Genomic DNA, 21,091 nt, shown 5'->3' on the forward strand with positions numbered 1-21,091 from the left:
TATGAGTAAGTTAAAATAGATTATCTGTATTTATCCCCAGACTGGGATATAAATCTCCAGAGTTTATCACCCTCCTGTAAAGGCCAGTAAAGCTATACTTATATTAATTTATCCTATATATTGAAAGCTTTCACCAAACCGGCTTAAAATAGAATGTCCAGTTTTCATCTTTGTAGAACAAGGTCGTGAAAACACATACAAAACTGTAACGATTTGACAAGGGGAGGAAAACAGTTCAGACAAAGCATCCGCTCTGAAATGTTTCAAATAATTTTATTAAACAATCATGTTTTACATGTCATCAGACCTAACCCCTGAAGTGCAAAAATGTTTCTGAGGTATTAAGACTGGAGGAAAACAGGCACAATATTGGTTGTTAGGGATACCACACTACAGCACAGTGGACTTTGCGAACAACAGGCCTTTATACAGCATTTGCAGGATCAGAGAAAACTGAGAACAAGTCTCTATTTGTCTTTAGGCTTGAGCGCCAAAAAGGCCTGATCGTTAGCCAGTTGCATCACATCAATGAAAGCACAGACATGGTTAACACAGGATGATGATAAATATCAATGAGGTGTTATTTTTAACCAAGATGGACAGATGAAAACCAGTTCCTCCTGAGACATGACTTTTTTTTTCAAATTTGTCAAAAATACAATGACAAAACAGAAGCGATCCTTATCTTAGTAGGCATTTATGAACTTATGTTTCTGAATGTGTCAGGTTTTGTGTAAGAATGGCATACTCGGAAAGGTCCTCACCTTCAGCATCTTCAGCTTTAAGACCCCGCTGGGAAGCTGGAGACACGAGCTGTACTGTCGGCACACCCACGGGCATAATGTCATACAGGCTGATCACAAGCACAACTGAGATTCTCCTAATTTTCTAGGATTGTTACCTGTATCACTGCTGCTTACCTACACGTCATCTAGCAAATCTACAAATACAGAATAGCTGGCATAGAAGCTGGATACAGCTGGAGCGTTGCCGTAATATTTTTTAATGGAATCATATTTCACGGACCAGAAAGGCAACCCCAAAGAAAAAGTGCAAGTAAATCATCACTTTCAGTTGAAAACTGGGTTTCGAATGCCACTCAAGACCGAACTGCTGGGCCACTTTCTGCGCAGAAGAGTTAGGGAACATACAAAAAAGAAAATGCTTGTGATTCCTAGGACAACAATGCCCGAAATCAGTGCACCGGTGACTGAGTTCAGCTGGAAAGGAGGTCCATTTGGATGAGCTGCAAAGAGAACAAAAATGTGCAGGTAAGATCTGGTTACAGGCTCTCAGCAGTGCCAGCCACTGCTGTCTTTCCATTACAACACCCTAGATACAAAATAATTACAATGAATGGACTGAAACTGTACTTCAGAACGAGCACCTGTCCACGTGGATAAAGCTTATCTAAGTGCAGTTTGAAAACAGTTATTAGTTCTTTCAATATCCATCAGCTAGGGGATAAAGACAGTAAGGATACTTCTAAGGCGTAATCCCTCATGTGCTAGTGACAACCTTGACCTGTGTTATTTAAGGCAAGACTATCCTTATCCAAAAACTGTTAGAGCAGAAGTATAAAGATTTGTGGCCTAATCAAGTTAATGAAAGGATTTCTTCCCTGATATCATTATCCACATCTCAATTCAAAGGGTATATAAATCCTTAGCAGACATATCTGGCACCAGGTATCTGAGCTACTCTAAGCTCATCCGTACACCTTCACAGAAGGCTTCTTAAAGCGTTTATCAATTCTCAGGTAGAAAAGGTAACATATTTACTATTTAGTGTAGCTCAACAGGCTGTCTGTGGACCAGTTCCTCGATACTGGAACACACACAACCAGCCCATACCATCTTTCCCAGCAAGAGGGGAAAAAAAACCCACAACGAAACCCCACACATTTGAGTGGTAGGTGCGACCCAAAGCACCAATGTGCGTTTTCCCAAAAGCCACATTTGCCACTACCAGAGCTGGAGGGTGAGGTGGAACGACACCACAGCTCCTGTGTGGGAAACCAGACTGCTGCTCCCAGAAGCAGCCACCTGCCCTCAACATCATCAACCCCCCCGCTCCTCACCAAAGCTGGGGGGGGATAAAAAAACCAGCTCTGTTGATGAGGTTGCCCTCCCTTTCCCAACTCTGTGCTGCCTTCTGACCTTGCTTGTCTGCTCCCCACTACAGCAGTGATCCCACCTTGCTCTTCCTCTACACTCTCCACTGGGACAGCAACAGGCACAGGAAAGGCACCGCCACTCCTTACTACCGGCAGAGCGACCGGCTGACACCAGCCCTGCGAGTGCCCGGAGCAAAGCACCCCACAGCTCAGAGGCTTGCTGTCCCCCACAGCCCGTCTCCTCCGCTGCCCTAGCAGACCACCAGCTCCAGCCAAGCTTCTCCGTAGGCTCCCTGCGCGGTTAAACGCCAGGAGAGCAGGAACTGAAGCACAGCTCTGCTGACTTTTGTAGCACAGCTCTGCTGACTTTTGTAGCACAGCTCTGCTGACTTTGAGCTATGAACTGAAATAGATTGGAGCATAACAACCATTTTGCTGCTCTATTCCTGCGTGGTGTGAACAAATTTTACCATTTAGGTCTGATTTTGCATCTGGCAGTTGCAATGTTCCTTCACCCTCACATGTCCCAGCAGCAGATTTTCATGTCAATTCCATCACAGGAATGAGAACTTGCTATGTTGGTGGGGCTGAGTACACAAATTAAACTGAGCATTCCAGATTTACCAATTGCTTTCTTTACACCATGTCAGCATTAACTCATTCAAATGACAAAAAAAAAAACCAAAAACCAAAAAACAAAAAACAGCCAAAAAGGAAAAACATTCCAGCTTAGTGCACAGACCTCAATCAAAATGGTTCATGTCCTCAGTTATGTTTCACTCATAAACCCTCTTTTATGTTTCTTGGAATTCTGATTAACTTACCAAGTTGTGAATTGTTGGTTGGCGTCTCATCTGTAGAAAATAAAAATGGGATGCATTACATTTTACAAATACCTCTGCCCATCTCCTCCCCTCCTTACAACGCAAAAGCCAACAGTCCTAGCTTTATTTTCAAAACACATCAGCTACACTTGCAACACTGACTAGCAGCTTTTAGCATCTCTAATAGGATAAGGACAACAACATTAATTACATGATGCTACTTCATTTTTTAATGTGAGCACACAAATATGAAGTTACTCAGTACTCTGGGGAGAGGAAAAAAAACAAACCAACAACCACCAAACAACTTAATGCAGGAACCTTTTACCTGAAAAGGTGGCCAAGTTCTATTCTGTCCCTCAATAAAAGTACAACTATAAGCCCAATATTATACACAAGTCCCTTCACTGTTAATCATAGTATAAAAAGATCTGTGTAGGAAAAAGATTAACCTGAGTTTTTCAAGGCAAAATACATCAGTGACCATAAATGATTACAAAAATGCCTTTTCCCCACGCTCATTTTTCTCTTGACAGTTCCACAGTGGCATTATATTCAGGGAAACATTTGTATTTTGTCTTCAGTTTTTACTTACTTACCATTGTCCATCTCAGAATTACATTTCTTGTCACTATTTTTGCTTTTTTGTGCAACTTGTAAGCACAGCTCATGTATACATTTGTTTTGAGCAGCCGTCTTCTAAGTTTAAGTGAAACATCCATCAAAAACTACACAATTTCACCCTCACAAGTAGGTACCTGCTTTGTTTCTATATACAGATACTAAAACATTTTTTTCTGTGTATGTCTACTGTATTGACTTATTTTAGATTAACAAACAAAAATAAAGTTTCCCTGAAAAGAACAAAATGTTAGAAATAAGAGTTCAGAATTATACAGGAGAAGGACCATTGCTCATTTGCAGTAGCACTATTCAGTATCTTTATATACTGGTACATTATGTCAAGGTAACGGCATAAACAGCCCTAGTGCCCAGTTATTCCCGTACTGGAGTAACAGGGAGACCTGGCCACCTCGAGGTGCCTCTGCAGACACTGATGTGCACAAGAGTGGCCCAGGACACAAGCAGCACCAGCCCAAATGAGGGGAGTGGGGGTGGCACATCCATGTGACCACAGAACTCGCACTGGCGTATGCACCACGGCGAGTCAGGAGCAGCAGGTTGGATGGGCTCTGCGCAAATGATCCAGCTGCATTGAGCGGGACCAGAGTTGGTCTCGAAAATAATGTAAGTACCTCCGCGCAGCACCGCAGCAAGGTAAGCCAGCGCTGCACGACGGCACTCCTCAGCCAAAACCAGACAGCTCTGTTCAAGTTCTGTCATGACCTTCCCCTCTTATTCTTTCCTCGACTGTAGTATTCATGAACCTCACATTCTCAGTGCACTTATTTTCACGATGGGTAGGGACAGCGGGAGGGAATGCTGGTCCTCTGTTTCTGCTCCAGGAGAAACAGGGAAGTGCGAGGCAGATCAAGGGACCCACCCAGTGCCACGCAGGAAATTCATGGCAGAGTTCAGAACCAAATCCCATTTTTTCCTGAGTACTTCCCATCAAACCATCCTTCTGTCAGCAGGAGTGGGATGCTCCAGAAGCATACTATGGCGATGCAGAAATATCTAATAATGTAATCTTATCTAACATCTAAAAAGCTACATAGCTCAAGTAGAAGACACCTAAAGAAATATTTTCCTTTCCAGCCTTATTCATGTTTTCATTTTAAAAACCTCAACAATCATAATGAAATTATAAAACTGTTTATCATTTCATCAGGGTCATTTAATACCCATGGACAGATCTTTGCTTGCTTGAAATTATGCAGTATTTAAATGTAATTGATGCATATCTTTTTTTTTTTAATTGTAAAAAAAGCATTCACAGCATTTGAACCATAAGCTATATTACCTAAAAACTTGGTTTATGACCAACACCTATATCTAGATCCCATTCCTTGCCTAAGGCAGCATTTCTCCAGCATACATGTTTGTCTGAGCAAAGCTGTCATTCCTTTCCCATGAAGTACTCGTGCATGCAGCTTTAAAGTGAGTTCTTTTCACTTTTTCTTGACTAATCAGATAGCAGTGACTCAGTTGGGACTACACATAATGCACAATAAAATACTCATTTTCATTACAGAAACGTTGCTTATAACAGGGGCTATTTGTTCTAAAAATGGTCTCTTGCTAGATGGTTCCCTATTCTGGAGGGTCAGTTGTTGCCTTTGGATATGTGGGCACAACTGCTTTGCATGTAAAGAAGGATTTGATTAAGTGTTTTGATTATTTTTCCTAGACAGGATTCAGTCCTGCTCTCAGCTTCCTAACTCTAATGACTGCTGAAATCAGTTGCTTAACTGCAACTACTTATAAATATCAGTAAATAGAATTTTCTAAAATTTTTCAAATATTATATTTGCAGTCACACAAATTCTTTTCAGAGACTGCAGGTTGCATTTAGAGCTGCCTTCCCGCCCCCCCCCCCCCCCTTTTTTTTTTTTTTACTTTGGCAATAAAAATGGAAATTATGGCATTTCACCCTGGATTTAAAAATTTAAAATAGTCGATTTTGGTCCACTGTTTAGAATTTACAATGTGTTTGTCCTATTTCTTTCTTATAGCTGAAGGCTAAGCATAGCATGTATTAATTTTATGCAACACTTAAATAAAAACCAAGAGGTGAAGCTGGAAGGAATGGCGACTAGAAAGTGACAGTGAATATTCATTAGCTGCCTAAATTAGATGGCAACACTGAACACAGTACCTTAAATTCCATTATTTTCAGTGAAATCTGACAAAAAGAAAGAAGTCAGCCCACCGAATTTGGGCTTCTATAATACCCTTATATGCATAACAGTATCCCACAGTGATTCTACTGGGGTAGGGAGGAAGCATGAGTGCTGAACTGAAACGTTAGCTCAAAATTTCTACCGAACACTCCAAGAGCAGGGAAAAAAATACCCAACAAACTCATGGAGAATCCACCCGTTCTCAAAGTCACTGCAAAATTAAACTGCAAAACATTTCCCCAGGTTTCTGAAATTCCTGCAGCCCATAGAAAAAGTTTGCTCATTCCTACCGCTCCTGGTAATGATGGGGCCAGCAGAGATTACAGCATTGCCAGAGGTGCTCTGAGGGCTCCAAGTTGTCCTCCCACCAGCGTCTCTTCTTTCTCTGTTACTGCAAATCTGAGTGGTTAATCAAAACAATCACCGTTTCAGAGTGGAATGGAATTGTTGCCCTTCCTGTGCTTCCTGCTTTAATGTAAACTCTTTTATAAGCAATACTACAACTTTGATTTTATTTCTTAGTATGTATTAAATTACTTTGCAATAAAAGCACCTGCGATATTCACTAGAAGTGTATCTTATAAATGCCTGGTTTCTCATTGTATTTTGCCTCACTTCGTTTACAGAACTACATTGCTGTTGTGTACAAGATCCATCTTATAGCATATTAAATTTTCAGTAGTTAATTTCCCAAAGCTTTGTTTACAGACATTTTTCCCCAACAAATGTGCTTCACTCGACTAGGGATAGAAAACAGGCTACAATCCCTATTCTAGGAAGCTTCTTGAGTTAAAAGTTTGCACGTTTTCCATGGAGTTCTAAACAGCAATGACCCACATTAAAAGAGCCCTCAACACTCTGTCACCTGGAATCCACCTTTAACATCTCTAATTTATAATCCACCTTAATCTTGGGTATCAAGTATCCTTCGACCAAGAGCATTTCCTTAATTTCAACTTCTTGTGAAAGGACTTTGAAAACCTCAGAACTTAAATTCAATAGAAACAATTAATTCAGTGTGACATAAAAGCATAAAATAATGCACAAAATGTCAGACATATACTGAACTGATAGCATTTTAAAATTCTAAATGCAAAGTCTTTCAGTAGGGGACAATACTGCATTCTGAAGACATCACAGGATGTTCTCTGTTTATACATTTATTTAAATAAGTTTCAAAAATATATTTGTTGAACCTGACATTCCTCAAATTGGATATTTTTTGAATTGACACAACTTCATGAACTTCAACAAAACAGCAGTTTCCAGACTGTAAGGGAGGTGGTAATAAACTATAGGGGAGGTAGTAGTTTGGGGTTTTTTCCTCTACTATCAGAAACTCTTTCAAATTTTCTGAGTCAGTAGAACGGCACTTACTATAGCTTTAAGTTTTCCCATAAACTCTATTCTAAGATACTTCCATTCATCAACTGTGACTGTGGATACCTTTTTTCTTAGATGCTATAGTAAGAATATGAGCTCTGGAGCCATCTCAGAAGCTGTAACTTTTAAAAAAGAATTAAAGGGCTAAAAGGCAAAGAGGTCATTTCTCACATGTTCAACCACCTGTGTTTTGCAGGTCTGGTATTATTCTAACTCTGGATGACAACGTTCATTGCCCTGTTCTTCATCAGTTGTTTTACATTCCTTCAGACACAAAAAACATTCTTACTTCAGACTCTACTAGTCATCTTAATTCTGCACCTTCCAAACTTCCATAGAATTTGCATGCAGAATAACTCCAGTGTACCTATTTTGTATCCAGATAATTAACAGCAGCTTCCATCCACTGAAACTTACTGGCACAAGAAAGGGACAGTCATCTGCTCTGCACAGCTTTGTCACGCAGTGAAGGAAGACCGTAGACATCTTCTGGTTCTTATGCTTCACAAAGCGAAACACCTCAAAGGAAAACCGTCCCATTTGGCTCTTGCCATTTTCAATTATAGTTGTCTGCGGGTCCTTGTCACAGCTAGTTTTTGTAGAGAAGATTAAAACTAGGATGAGCAGCTGTATTAGCATTGTGAGGCTCTTAGCTGAGAATAAGAGAACTTAGGTAGTAAGTTCAGTGCTCTAGCTCCTTGGAAAAGAGCGCAGTGCCCTCATGTGCAACACAGGCAGCCACAACCTGCCCGTTGGGCTGCACAGTCCTTTGCCAAAATGCATTCCTACAAAACCATCATGTTCTGTTTTGCAGCATCACAGCTATAACCAAGGTACCATTTCATTCCAGTGCCCAAAGAAACTTGAGACCTGAAGCAAAAAGTAATCAAGTATGCTAACCGGCACAGACAGGTAACTCCAAATGAAGACAGTGTCTCTCCAGCAACCATCACTGCTGAGATTTAATCTGAGATACTGCCAAGATGTTTTTCAAAGTTCCAATTCAAATAAATGTTTTTACTGGGAGTAGAAGCAGGAGCATCTATTTATCTATAATTATTTGCTTAACTGCTTTCCTGAACTGGAGTCTATGATGTTTTATATCACTGTCATTCACTACAAGGGTACCTTTGGCAAAATAAAGGCCAGCTTAGCCATTCAGTTTGGGTGTTTATGGTATCTCTAGTAGAGCCATTTTGGATATATGCTTCTTTGCCTTCATAATTCTTACAGCTTTGCACTTGCTTCTATGTTTATGTTCACAGACAAGAAAAGTCCTGCATGTTATCTGCAAGCCCAGCCCCTGGTCCTCCCTGCTAATATTGCTTAGACTTTCCAGGCAGTTTAGAACACCACTATCGGAGAGATTTATAACTGTTTTTTAAAGGGAGGACTCACAAAACAGTGGGTTTGCACAGGACCTACCTGAAAAAAAGATCATATCGAAGATCATCGCTAGGATTACCAGATGGCGTGGTGTAACAGTAGTCCATCAAAACATTCCACCTGCACAGGGAGCAAAATGATAGATGAGGGAAACTGGCAACATTAAGAGTAGGGGTGGAGAGAGTGAGATAAGATTAAAATATAGTACAGGCAAGCATGCAAACTGATAAGGCAGGCTGCTACATTGAAACCCAGTAACTATATTTAACAGGTCACATACAAGTCATCCTGCATTCTCAATATATCACCTGTTTCTTCCCACTACTTACAAAGCTAAACAGCACAGCATAGCAGCAGAATTGTATAAATCAAAGAATTTTGGTTTGTGCAAGTCAATCACCACACCAACACACACTGTATACCTCCTCTCAGAAGTCACGGCCACATAGGACTAGAAATCTAAGCCATCCCACTTTTAAAAGCCCTGGAGATTCTCACTTGACCTTTCTTAAATAACAGCAATATAGGATTTAAAGTGTAATTCAGGAAAACTTTCATACAAAAGGCTAGGAGGAACAACAGTTTCTTCTAAATCAGAAAAATTTGCAATACCAAGAGTTGAATAGCAAGCGAGACAAGAAATAACATCCTTTACGGTACCTGCCATCAAGGTTGGTTGCTCTTACAGCTGCATATATTTTGGTTTTCAAAGGTAAACCTGTACTTGGAATAAGGAGCTGCTGGCTGTAGGTTGAATCCTGAAAAATAAACGTTGCCTCAGTGTACCAGAAACCCCACTGTAACCACCCATCTGTCTCCAGACTGAACTCCCATCTACATTTTCTAACCTTTCTATGTAGGACAGACATTTACTTTGTCCTCTGTAAGGGAAGAAGCAAAAAGCAGTGCCGGAGCATTTGCCTATAGGCTCGTCTAGAAAGATTGACAGTAGTTGACTGGCCGTATCGGCCTTATCCCATGCAACTATTCTGGGGAATCTATTTATGATTTTATGAAGTGGTTGGGTTGGTGATGAAAGAAAAGGCATCATTCACTAACATCTCAGTAAGTCTCCCAGCACCTACTGTAGCAGCTACTGTGGTTTTCGGAAGGAGGAGCTGAACTGGGCTTTCCCAGGAAAGCTTGGTATTTGATTCAGTGGAGACAGCAATGTCACCAGGTTTTATATATCTTAAGATGTAGTCTGGGAGAACAGACACATTCTGTTATGCAAAATGTAGTTTCTGTGGAAGCTGGCTTGTTGAAGACTATGACTAGCAAACATTTTCATTTAAATTTAGGGTTTTTTTAAAAAAGCTGTTTTAAGCAAGCTGTACGTAACATAAAAGTTGGGAATTCTCCATATACTGCTGCATAGATATAGATGTTTTAATGGTTTCTTCTTCAAAGGCTGAACCACTAGCGTCACTTTAGCAACAAAACCACGAAACAGATCTGAGTGGCCGATGTTAATTCAGCATATCAAAGTGCACTTACTGGTAAGGCCACCTACATCTAATAGGTTGCTAACCCAGAAAGCACAGGGATTAGCATGTTGAGACCTCTTGTGAGAGATCAAAATGCTCAATACATAAGAAAAATTCTGTTAAACAGAACTTTGACCAGGTTCAGTGTGGCAGGGAAGACCAAGAGCAGCAGCTGACAGCAACAAGAAGGATTAAGCACAAAAACTGAGTACTTCTTCAAAGAGAACAATGCCAAAATTGACAGCATGCCCACCGTTGGGTCTGCAGCGCCGGAGGCCCCGGGAGGCACCACGCGTACACGCAGCAGCTTGGTGGCACACACAGCAACTCCTCCAGGATCCATTCAAGTAACATCAGGTAAGTTTGCCTGCTTTAAAATTAATTCTACATTTCTCCAATATGTAGCTCTGTCACATCTTGCAACTGATTACAAAGTCTACAGCAAGTCCCTCACTATTACATGCCATAATTGAACTTTTTTTCTTAAAGAGCAGTTTTTATTAATTTAGGCAGACATTTACAGGAAGGCCTAAAAGCACATAGCCACTTGGGCTCTGTGAAAGCCCGTTAAACATTTTGCTATTAAACTCTGAGTAGATCATAGTCACTGCTCTCATCTTTCCTAATGATTACATGTGCTAACGCCACAAAGTAAATGTTTACATCGCCCGGTGAAGGAAGATGGAGGCGAGCTGCAAAGACGATGAGTCAGTGTTAGGAAATACTACAGCTGAAGTTTGAAAGTATGGCTGCTCGGTCAGGAGTCATGTCTGTGCACAATCCCCCAGCAGCACTGAGGGTGGACAGGAGCCTCGAGGCCGCTCCCAGCGCCAGGACTTTCCAAGGGGACCCAGTGAGCCCACAGAGCCCAAGCCCACCAGCCCACGGGTGCCCCAGAGGTGCTCCCAACCACAGCCTGAGCCCACCAGCCCACGGGTGCCCCAGAGGTGCTCCCAACCACAGCCTGAGCCCACCAGCCCACGGGTGCCCCAGAGGTGCTCCCAGCCAGAGCGCAGCCGCGCACCAGCCGGCTCCCTACCCCCAGCCCCAGGGCGTGACAGAAGGACATATCCACCCCTCAGCCTGCCAGCCTGAGTGGCATCACTCATGCCAGTGCTGCTCCCTGGAGTAATGCAGCTGGAATCAAAGGATGAGACCTTCCCGTTCATGGTCAGCTTGGAAACTCACGGGGGGAGGGAGGATGAAAGCCCACCTTGGCATGTGGTATTTGAGAAAAGTGTGCTGAGTGCAAGCATCAACAGCATTTGTACCTGACCGTTTGCAGAACTGAGCCCTGAAAGGCAGCAAACGTGGTGGTCAGCGCTTGTCCTGAGACTTCTGGCTACACCTCCACCCTGCCCCTTTTTGGTCACAGGTTTATTTAAAAATGAGAGAAGTATAATCTTCATTTTAACAGATTATAGTTTGTTATTTAGAGCTCTGCTCTGTCAAACAAACATGATTTTTCTTTTTTTTTAGGCATGCTGTTGGAAAATGTCCTGTTACAATATTTATAGCTCATTATGTTCAAAGCATAAAGCACTGACTTTTAAATCAGTTGCATGAATTATAACTCAGCATCATGATGGCATGAATAATAATGCAAAAAATCAGATTCATAATTTACCAAAATGATGCTTGATAGATTGAAAAATTGATATTTAAATCAGGTATTTAAAATGTATGAATAAAAATTTTAATCAACACGGAAGTATCATTTCAGGGATTAATGTTAAGTAGAGGTCCGTGCATTTTTAATGTTTTGCTGTCACCATCCATATTTACGTAGTAAAAGCTTTTACAACAATGCACATTCAAGTTAAATTATCTAAAACATATGGAAGTGTTAGCTGAAAGCTGCTAAAATTATTAACCCTTAAAATCTTGAAAGTCCACACAAGGAGGCATCAAGTGCAGTGGGCTATAGATTTGTGACAAATCCCACATCCCTCACTACAATTAACAGATGATCAAAGCACTCTGATGAGGCTTGAACATAAAAATACCCCTGCAAAAGCACTGCAGTTTATTGCTAAGGGAATAGGTCTGAAATATTTTATATCTGGAATATTCTATAGAGTACTCTCTGTATCAGCACAATGTACCTATACACATATACACACACAAATAGCAGTAAGTACACACACATGCACATAAACATAGTCAGTGATAACACAGCGTGTACTCCTGAGTATGATTGTTATTACACCTGATTAGTGACGTGGCACTACAACCTGACGGCCAGAGCTGTGCCTTGAGGAACAGCATACATACAGGACAAAGACTGTGTGTCCTCAAAGACCAGCCACACACATACGAGACAACAGGTGGATGTAAACAAGGACAAGGGAACTCAGGGATGGAAGGTGCCCAGATGGACGGCCTGGCTCACGGGAGGAGTGGGAAAGGAACAGCAAATAATGAAAACGAGTCTACACTTTGCTCTGCTAATCCAGCTTGTACCCGCATAGTGCAGAGATCAGTTTAGTCCAGGTCATACTACTGTGTTTTATACTCACATTGTAAAGCAACAAATTCAAAGTGCTGATAAATGTACCATTGTTCTCTCTTACAGAAATAGCAGCTGATGACCTACAACAGAACCAGAAATCAAAAACCATCATGAAGAAGGATATCTTATTTTTGTGTTTACATACTTCAGGTTTTTATCATTAAAAACTCAATGAGGCATGTCAGAAGGAGTTAATTTATGCATTTGGGTTATAAACTTCAGAAATTGGAATTTATAGTAGAAACACTGACAGAACCTCAACTATGCAGAAAGTAATGGATATTGTTGAAAACATCAATCAGAAAAATAATTAGCAGAGAGGCGAAGTGACAAAAAGGGAACTACTTTTCATGATGTACAAGGTTTACTCGTGGAAATAATTTTCTCTTGCACTCTATACTCAGAGAATCACAGAATGGTTTGGGTTTGAAGGGATCTTAAAGATCATCTTGTTCCAACGCCCCTCCCATGGGCAGGGACCCCTTCCAGTAGCCCAGACTGGCAGTGGTGTTGATACAGCAGTGTGCTGTTAGCAGTTCTTGGTGAGCCCATTACATACCACGCCGCACTGGAGCACTGCAGTGGACTGAACTGTGCAGCCTTCTTGGCACAGAAGCACCAGTATCTAACCCAAGCAGTGTTTATCTTGTCAAATTAGAAACTGAATAGCTGCCAGCGAGGACAGCAAAGGCAAATGAAGAATTTCTTTTTTCTTTTTTTTTTTCCTGCTATCATTTTGTCATCAGAACACCTGAATTTTAAGGGAAGCTTTTTTTACATTATCTAGGGCTCTCTTCATAAACTATGTTATCTCATACAATGATGCTGCAGAATTTTCTTTTCCTTTGCATCCCTTCTTCTTTCAGTGCTTTTTCCATCTCCCCATACTTTCTTGCACAGCTGAAAATTACTGTTGACAGTACTGCTAGGATATGCATATATTTAGGTGTGCATGCATATACACACATACATAATGGGCTTACACAAACATGGGAATGAAACACAGAAATGAAAAGCACACTTACGAAGCAAGCTGGGTGTTGTTAACCAAGTACTCCAGCGGATAGCTACAGCTAAATTTGTACAAAAGCCCAGGCAAATAGCTGATAATCGTTGGTGGGTCTGGCGTATCAATATAGCCTGACACGTTACCTATCTGTACCACTGAGGTATTTCCATAGGCATTGACACCTCGAGCTGAGGATACCTATTGAGGGAGACAGAAAAGGACTATTACCAGAAAGTTAACTATAGAAGAAAAAAAAAATGCTTAAGGACATAATTTACCCAGAAATATCTTCAGAAAACCCTTTAAAAATTAATTTCATTTAATACCATGTTCCCTGTGTTCTGTTTTTCATCTCCCCAGAATCATGCATCTAGAGTTCACAAGCAATATCCCTGTTCTCAAAATACAGACTTGAACAACATCTAATAAAAAATGATGAATCCTGGATGCTTTTTTTTTTTTTTTTTTTTTTTGGTAGGTACTTTTTTTCTAAGCATTCTCGATGAATTCACATGACTTACTGGGAAAAGCTGAAGGAACTTTTCTATTACAGCTAAAAAAATACTAGCTTAAAATGAGCTTCCATATGCAATAATAAAGCCAATACACAGGCAATTTCATTAACAGAAACAATATTCTATCACTCTTGAGCTTTGTTTTTTGACACATCAAAACCGATGTATTTTATAAGCAGATACAAGCCAAATAGCTGAGTTCTGTGTCTGTGGTTTTGTTCACATTACACATCTTTAAACCTGAATTATAAATTATGTGGAAAGAAACACTGTCAGAAACACAAAAGCTGAAAAGTAATACAATCTTAATGCCAATGCAACCTTAATTCAGTCCCTGGACACATGCTATCCTGTGCTGCTCAGGCTCACAGAGTGTGCAGAGGCAGCAATAACAAGCAGCTTTCCAGAAAACCGAAGGACACTCTTTCCTCCTGGTAGTATCCCAGCCCCACTCCATCTGTAGCTACTGATCTGATTAAGGGGGTGGTTTGAAAACAGCAGATAAATGTCACAAATGACTGTCTCAGTAGGCACACACAGAGTAAGGCAAATTAACACGGCACTGGACTTCCACTGACGCATTTCTTTCCTATAACTGTATTAGCAAAACAGATGGTTTCAATAGCTTTAGAATATACAGCTTCTTAAAAAGGCTTTTCATTACAGAAGAATCATCCTGAGGTGCACATGAGTTGTAACATTTTGCATTAAGTAGCACGGAATAGACAGCAGGTATTTTGATTTCTTCGGCTACAGAAAAACAGCTAGAAGACAAATGCAGCCATGCCCTTTGCCAGTACTATAGCTAATCACTTGCTAAAGAGCAGGAAAATTATGAAAATCAAATTTTCTAGGATCTACTGCTTGCCTAAAAAACTTAGGCTAGAGCACTAAGGTGTAATAGCCAGCTACAGTTCTGTTCAGCTTCCTCACCACCCCACCACCAAAAAATAAAAAGTGGCATCAGTCGCCTTACGGACAGAACTGGGTTTCACCTGAGTTCTGCCGGAACGGTTGCCTTTCCTTTTATTGAAAATGAGTTTGAATGTCTTTGTTGTGAAACACAGCCAAGAAATGCACGGGATTGTACTACTCCAGTGTGGGGAACACAAGAAATGCTCTCTGCTACTTTATCCTCTTTGTTGGTGGCACAGCATGTGTAAACCAAGAGGGGGTGAGGGCAATTTTGGGTTATATTTTTAGCAGATGCTACTTTGTCTTTGTATCCTGTGCAGCCTTGTAGGGGGCTTCATGGGGAGCTCAAATTATTTGGACTTACCAGGCTGGTTTGGGGTTTTTTTTTATTAAAAAACATCAAGCTTTTACAGTTACAATCAAATAGCAAGGTCAGGGAGTTTACAATGTGACCGACTCCACAGGAACAGGAAAAAGTTGCTTCCTGGCAAATTCTACTGCAAGTCACTGAGGTGCTACGGCTTTTCATGGAAAATAGGAAAAGAGAATCTTGAACTTGGACTTTTTTGTTGAAATTTTAAAAGAAAGCTCAGCCTGAGGCAAATAGGTCAGAGAGCATATCAAATATTTCAGCCCAGTTTTGCAAAATTATTAGCAACAAAACAATGTGTTTGTTATAAAAACTGACAGGTATCATGAAGCGCAAGTACAAATTGCAGATAGAATATAAGCCTCAAAAATAAAAAAAACCCCAAGTGTAAAAACGTATTAAGTTATTTGTAGATAAGTCATCGATCGCTGTTTGTACAACGTAACATACACACAACCTGTACCATTCTTCTTCCTTGGTTTAGGAGGTTTGAGACCTGACTTCCCTCTCTCCCCATTCAGACTGGGATAGCTTCATTGACAAAAATGAAATTATACTGGCACAAATCAGCTGCTGGATCAGATTCTGGTTCCAAAAACTCACCCACAGCTAAGGATTAGAATTAGTCACTAGCCGTACAAAAACATGCACTACACATGCCTGAAACAGCAACATAAAATGTAGACACTAAAGTCACACCATCAGGCAAAACTGCAAAAAAATTGCAGAGTGGCCGTGCAGTAAGTGATCAGAGATGAACATGCCAATCTGAACTCCAGTCCCACAACTTGACTTTTTCACCAAGAATTGAGTGCATAGGTTAAACAGCCATTCTTTCCTTTTTTTGGGTCTCTCAAACATTCAAAATTTGCTTGAAAACTTCAGTTTGTTGCCAGGCAGTCCCATACGGAGCAGAGATCTTCCAAGAAGGTGCAACAGCTCACAGCAGAGCTCGCAGAGGTGTTTACTGTGGCTTGGGCCCTGTGACATCCAGCCTGAAGACACTGCCTTATCACAGAACATGTAGGATCGGTCAGCAAGCCCCTCTCATGAAAGCACAGAAGTAGGTACCCAGACTAACTCTCCCGCTATCTAACCCACTCTTAAAAATATTTTACTTTCATTTTCCAAGTGGGTATTTGAAAAGTTTCAGCAAAATTTAAGGCATGTTCAGCAAAAGTTTTGAAAATGGTCTGGAATAAAATCCCTCATTTTTCTACTGAAAAAAATTAAAGTTAAAAATATACATTCTAATCAGAGGACAAATGTGTGTCCCACCACGTTTTCTCATTAGTAATCAAGATTATAAATTACCAGCCTTCCCTGGTTTTCTTTGAAATATGTAATGTATTGCTAACTGGGGAAGACAAAGCAAACATTATTTGTAAAAGACATAATGCTGTCAAGGCCATTCACTTCATCCCATGCATAAAAAGCCACGCTCCAATTTCACTTTGACTTCGTCTTACCACTAAAGTGTTTCCACAGGATTCCAAAGTACTCAGATTGATGATGAAAATGACCACTGCTGGAAAGGTGTTGTTATTGATGAAACCCCTGCAGTGGGCATCCCCATGTTTCCCATTCAATGCCAGATCTGTCTCAGAATAACCAGAGAAAAGAACTGTGCAAAAATTTATCTTCATAGTAATTGTCTGTACGCCACAGAAAACATTGATATCTCGTTCAGCTGCAAGAAAAATATAGGGCAAGACATAGTAAGAAGATGTATTTTAACTAATCACCATATAATTACTGTACCAGTTAGACTAGTGTTGTAACTTCTGATCAAATCAATTTTTAGACCCTAGTCACTGCAAAATATTGGAATACAAAGGTCAGAATTGCATTGTACTTGAAGAACAGGCTTGACTCCACAACTTCAGTGAGGAAAAAATGAGAATTAATATAGTAATGTAGTCTACCATGCAGCAAAACCACTGTTCTAAAATTCCCCATTTAGTAGCACATTCATAAACCAAAGCATTGCAACCAATTGGAAACCAGCAAAGGGTTAAGTGTTTGGAGCCTGACTAAAGAACCCCCTTACGGAACAGAAATTTCCAGCAATTTTGAGAAACTCAGGAGGCGAGCTGTGCCTTCCAGCCACTCCGGCCTGGAAGTCAGGTGCATTTCTCTGAGGATGTCCGAGTCCAGTTGGTATGAGACCACAGCCTCAGCCTGTGCGGACTTTGAAGTACAATCAACAGCCAAGAAAAGCAATTTATTATGGTATTTTTAAAGCTGGGTTGGTTGGGGGTTTTTTGTTGGCTTTTTTTTTTTTCCCCTCCAAAACCCATCAACTTTAGCTTTAATGAAAAATCAGTTGGCTCTTGAAAGACAATGATCAATACTACAAAGTGTCTTGCAATCTTTCATTCTGTACATTATGACAATACAAAAGACCCAGAAAACAGCAAATTGTTACAACTGATCAATTTTTGCACACCAAAAAAACCTTCTTGGATGAATTTGACCTTTTATTCGAGAGTTCTGAAGATTTTTATGTACTTGAATGGAAAAGCATCGGGTTAGGATATAGGCACAAGCAACAGCTTGTTTCGCTTTGGAGCGATAATATAGCTTTTCTATAAGCTCTTCTCTGCCTGTAGATGACTGGGGGGATATTTTGGCCTTTTTCCCCCCTAGTACTTTACAAAAAGACATACTGCATCGTGTTAAACATAGACATTACTCCTTTATATAACAACTCATTTGTTACATCTACTTAAAGATTAAGTACTATTAAAAATTGCAGAACAACTTCAGTCAATACTATACCATTAAGCCTGCTGAAATGAATTGTTTCACTGCATTGTCACAACAGAGAGGAAATGAAATCTCCATTACAATGAACTAGCTCTTCCCCGGTGGTACAGGAGCACAAGCAGTTTAATTTAGACAGCTTTAATGGTGGCTTTAAAGCCAAAACAATCAAGTGCAGGAAATAACAGGCTAAACTCAGTCCTGAGATAATGCAGTGATAAGTGCTACTCACCGGGTGTAAATTTGGGCAGAAAGGTACTGGAGGCAAGACCAGAGTTTAAGTGATTTGGCATGAAATTCTCCCGGTTTGTACATACACATAATTCCACTACTATAATGTACAGAGATCGAGAAGAAGCATGCCTTGTTTTTCCCTACTTGAGGACTGTTATGATCCATTTAATGGCTATACTAAGGTAGAGGGAACAGTACAAAAAGGCAAATGGCAGAGTGTGCCTTTACATTTACTTGGACCAATGCACAAACAGTTAGATTGTAACAAATTGCAGGATGTAATATAAAGTAGCTCAGTTAATTTTATAACTCACTTCAAGCCTTTTAAAACGCAGGATATTACTTTACCTGTTAAGGTACCATTACCGCTTGCAAAATTCTCATTTGACACTAAGGAAAATGAGGCCATACAGTACAAAAACAACCTTTGTGCTATGCAGGAAGGTAAACAACCTTTCCAGAGCGAACCTCTTCTGCCCACTACTTTACAAGGAAGTATTGGTGCCAAATTAGTCTATTCTGGAATTAAAACAACATTATTTGTTCAGAAATTAAGCTGAAACCACATGCAAACAGATCTAATGCCCCTTTAGACACTAAACATCTAGCTCATTTCTTGTCAATTTAAAAAGGTAAACATTATTCCTATATAAGTTTAAACAAAAAAAAAACAAACAAAAAAACCACAACAACAACACAAAAAAGATATTTGCATTCCTGCAGTAAAAGCTTCTGGTTTTCTGCGTAAGAGAGGAGCAATGGTTTGAAGGTTACGTCACCCACTGATGGGGCATTAAATACAATGCGCTCTGCCACAGAGCTCCTATCCAGGCAAGCCACGTGGCTTCTGACTCAGGTCACACAAGCGACCCACAGTCAGCAGTACTCACAGGGGGTCACACCCCAGAGTACAGCTCAACAAGTACAGAGGTACTACAGTAACAGAGACTGTCCTGAATCAAGGACAGACTCCTGGCAACTAGAGCCAAACGCCGACAGCTCCACTGCCCAGTTCTGCTCCGGTACCTTCCACAGCTGCCCAGACCCACCCAGGGCAGGCAGTGAAAAGCCGGCCGAGGACCAGGGTTTGCCACCAGGCACTGTTCACAAAAGTCATTCCACCAGAAGAGGCGTGCAAAGACACTTACGGTTCAAAACCAGGTTCTCTGCAATGAGCCTCCTCTTTGATCAAATCGCTGCTTTGATAGTGAATTAAAATGCATAGTGTCTGTGAAAAAGCTGCGATATTTTCTTAGCTTTCAAGCTCCCAGTATGCACTTACAGCAAGAGCCCCCTGAATCAACACCGTGTTTCCCATCTGTAGAGAGCCAGACTGCTATGGCTCCCTCCCCCAAAAGCCTTCTAAAAGCTGTGCTTTACTGCAATGCAGAACCAAAGCTTTTCCTCCTCCAGGTAACTGAAGGATGGCAGGATCTAGCCTTATTACATGCTCTCTTGAATATGTCTAGCTTTCGGTATAAAGAGTCACAGAATTTTCAATCTACCAAATATGGTTCTTTTTTTCCTTCATCGTTGCTGACTATTGCAATCCTACGCTCTAAAACAAACCTGCAAACTGCAGGAAAAATAAAGTCCTCCCTGATTATTTATCACCCTATTTATGCAGCACCATCCCTATGCAAGAAGGCACCTAAGCAATGAATGATAAGAGCACAAACAAATGAAAAATGGATGAACTCCAAGGTTCCTTTAGGAAGGCTTAATTTCTTGTCTTTGCTGAAGATGACTTCTGCTCTCCACAACGTTTAAAGAAAAAAAGCAGACAATTTCAAAACCCAACAGCTTCTCTGACGTGCACTCCACAGACCTCCACAACAAAGTCCATTCTTGCCCCATGTTTGGAATTTCAGCTGACAACAACGAAGATCTCTTCTGTGGAATGAATAAGGAACAAGAAGAAAGCGTGTCCATAACCAGGCTCTGTGAGCAGGATCTCAGCCTGGAGAGAGACTTGGTTTGAAACGTTCTCCTTTTTTTTTGACCTCCCACCACTCTCTTTATGCTTGAACTCTGAAGACAGTGAAGCCAGCACCCTCAAAACCACAGCCTGAGCCAAGTGCTGGGGAAGCAAGTGTGCCGAGAGCGAGCCCCTTCTCCAGGCAGAGGCTCTTCACCCCCTTCTTCTGGGGCTCTTGAACCCAGCAAACTGAGCCCCATCAGCCCCCCTCGGCCCCACCGCCCCCCCTTGGCCCCAGCCCGTTACACAGTGCTCTCTTCTGCATTACTGAAAATAGCGCATGTCAAATTTGGGGACAAAAGGGTTTTCTGGTTTTTACCTCCATCTCAAATGCACAACTAACAAGCAGAATCATTTTTCTTTCCCAGCTCTCAAACTCAGCACTAAAACTGTTGATTAAATTCCAACCTTTGAATCTTTACTGCCCAAGATCACAAACAAGAAAGAGCAGGACTCTACTCTCAGCTCCTACAGGCAGTGAGGAGTGATTAGCGTCTACTTTTGAAAAAAAAAAATAAATCTGTTTACTTGTAATCTAAACAGATTTTCTCCTGAGTCCCTGAGTTTTGGCAGACATAGAATCTGAGATGACCCTTTTTTTATGAGGCAGAACTGCAAGAGGCCCCTAAATACCCACAGTAAGAACTGGATTCAATTCACAGGTATTGCATTGCAAATATAAAACCTTGGCAAAGGGCTGGTGCAAAAAATGACCACAGAAAAATTTAAAAAGCACAGGAATAGGAATCTAAACTTCCCTGCAGCTGTTGCAATCTTGCCAAGAAGCCTGAA

The 21,091-nt window shown here is 40.9% G+C and overlaps 1 protein-coding gene across 1 annotated transcript in view; it reads right to left on the reverse strand.

The window, feature by feature from the left end:
• Positions 1–276: 276 nt before the first annotated feature.
• Positions 277–21,091, reverse strand: part of ZPLD1 (zona pellucida like domain containing 1) — a 32,411-nt gene continuing 11,596 nt past the window's right edge. The window contains exons 4-12 of the mRNA XM_005440532.4: positions 16,791–17,011; positions 13,538–13,719; positions 12,520–12,592; positions 9,174–9,271; positions 8,553–8,633; positions 7,545–7,716; positions 6,035–6,143; positions 2,941–2,970; positions 277–1,246 (exon numbers count right to left, since the gene is read on the reverse strand). Of these exons, the coding sequence (XP_005440589.1) occupies positions 1,071–1,246; positions 2,941–2,970; positions 6,035–6,143; positions 7,545–7,716; positions 8,553–8,633; positions 9,174–9,271; positions 12,520–12,592; positions 13,538–13,719; positions 16,791–17,011 (1,142 nt within the window). The 3' untranslated portion in view covers positions 277–1,070. The remainder of the gene's footprint in view (positions 1,247–2,940; positions 2,971–6,034; positions 6,144–7,544; positions 7,717–8,552; positions 8,634–9,173; positions 9,272–12,519; positions 12,593–13,537; positions 13,720–16,790; positions 17,012–21,091) is intronic.

Source organism: Falco cherrug, chromosome 2, assembly GCF_023634085.1.
Source record: "Falco cherrug isolate bFalChe1 chromosome 2, bFalChe1.pri, whole genome shotgun sequence".
NCBI lineage: Eukaryota > Metazoa > Chordata > Aves > Falconiformes > Falconidae > Falco > Falco cherrug.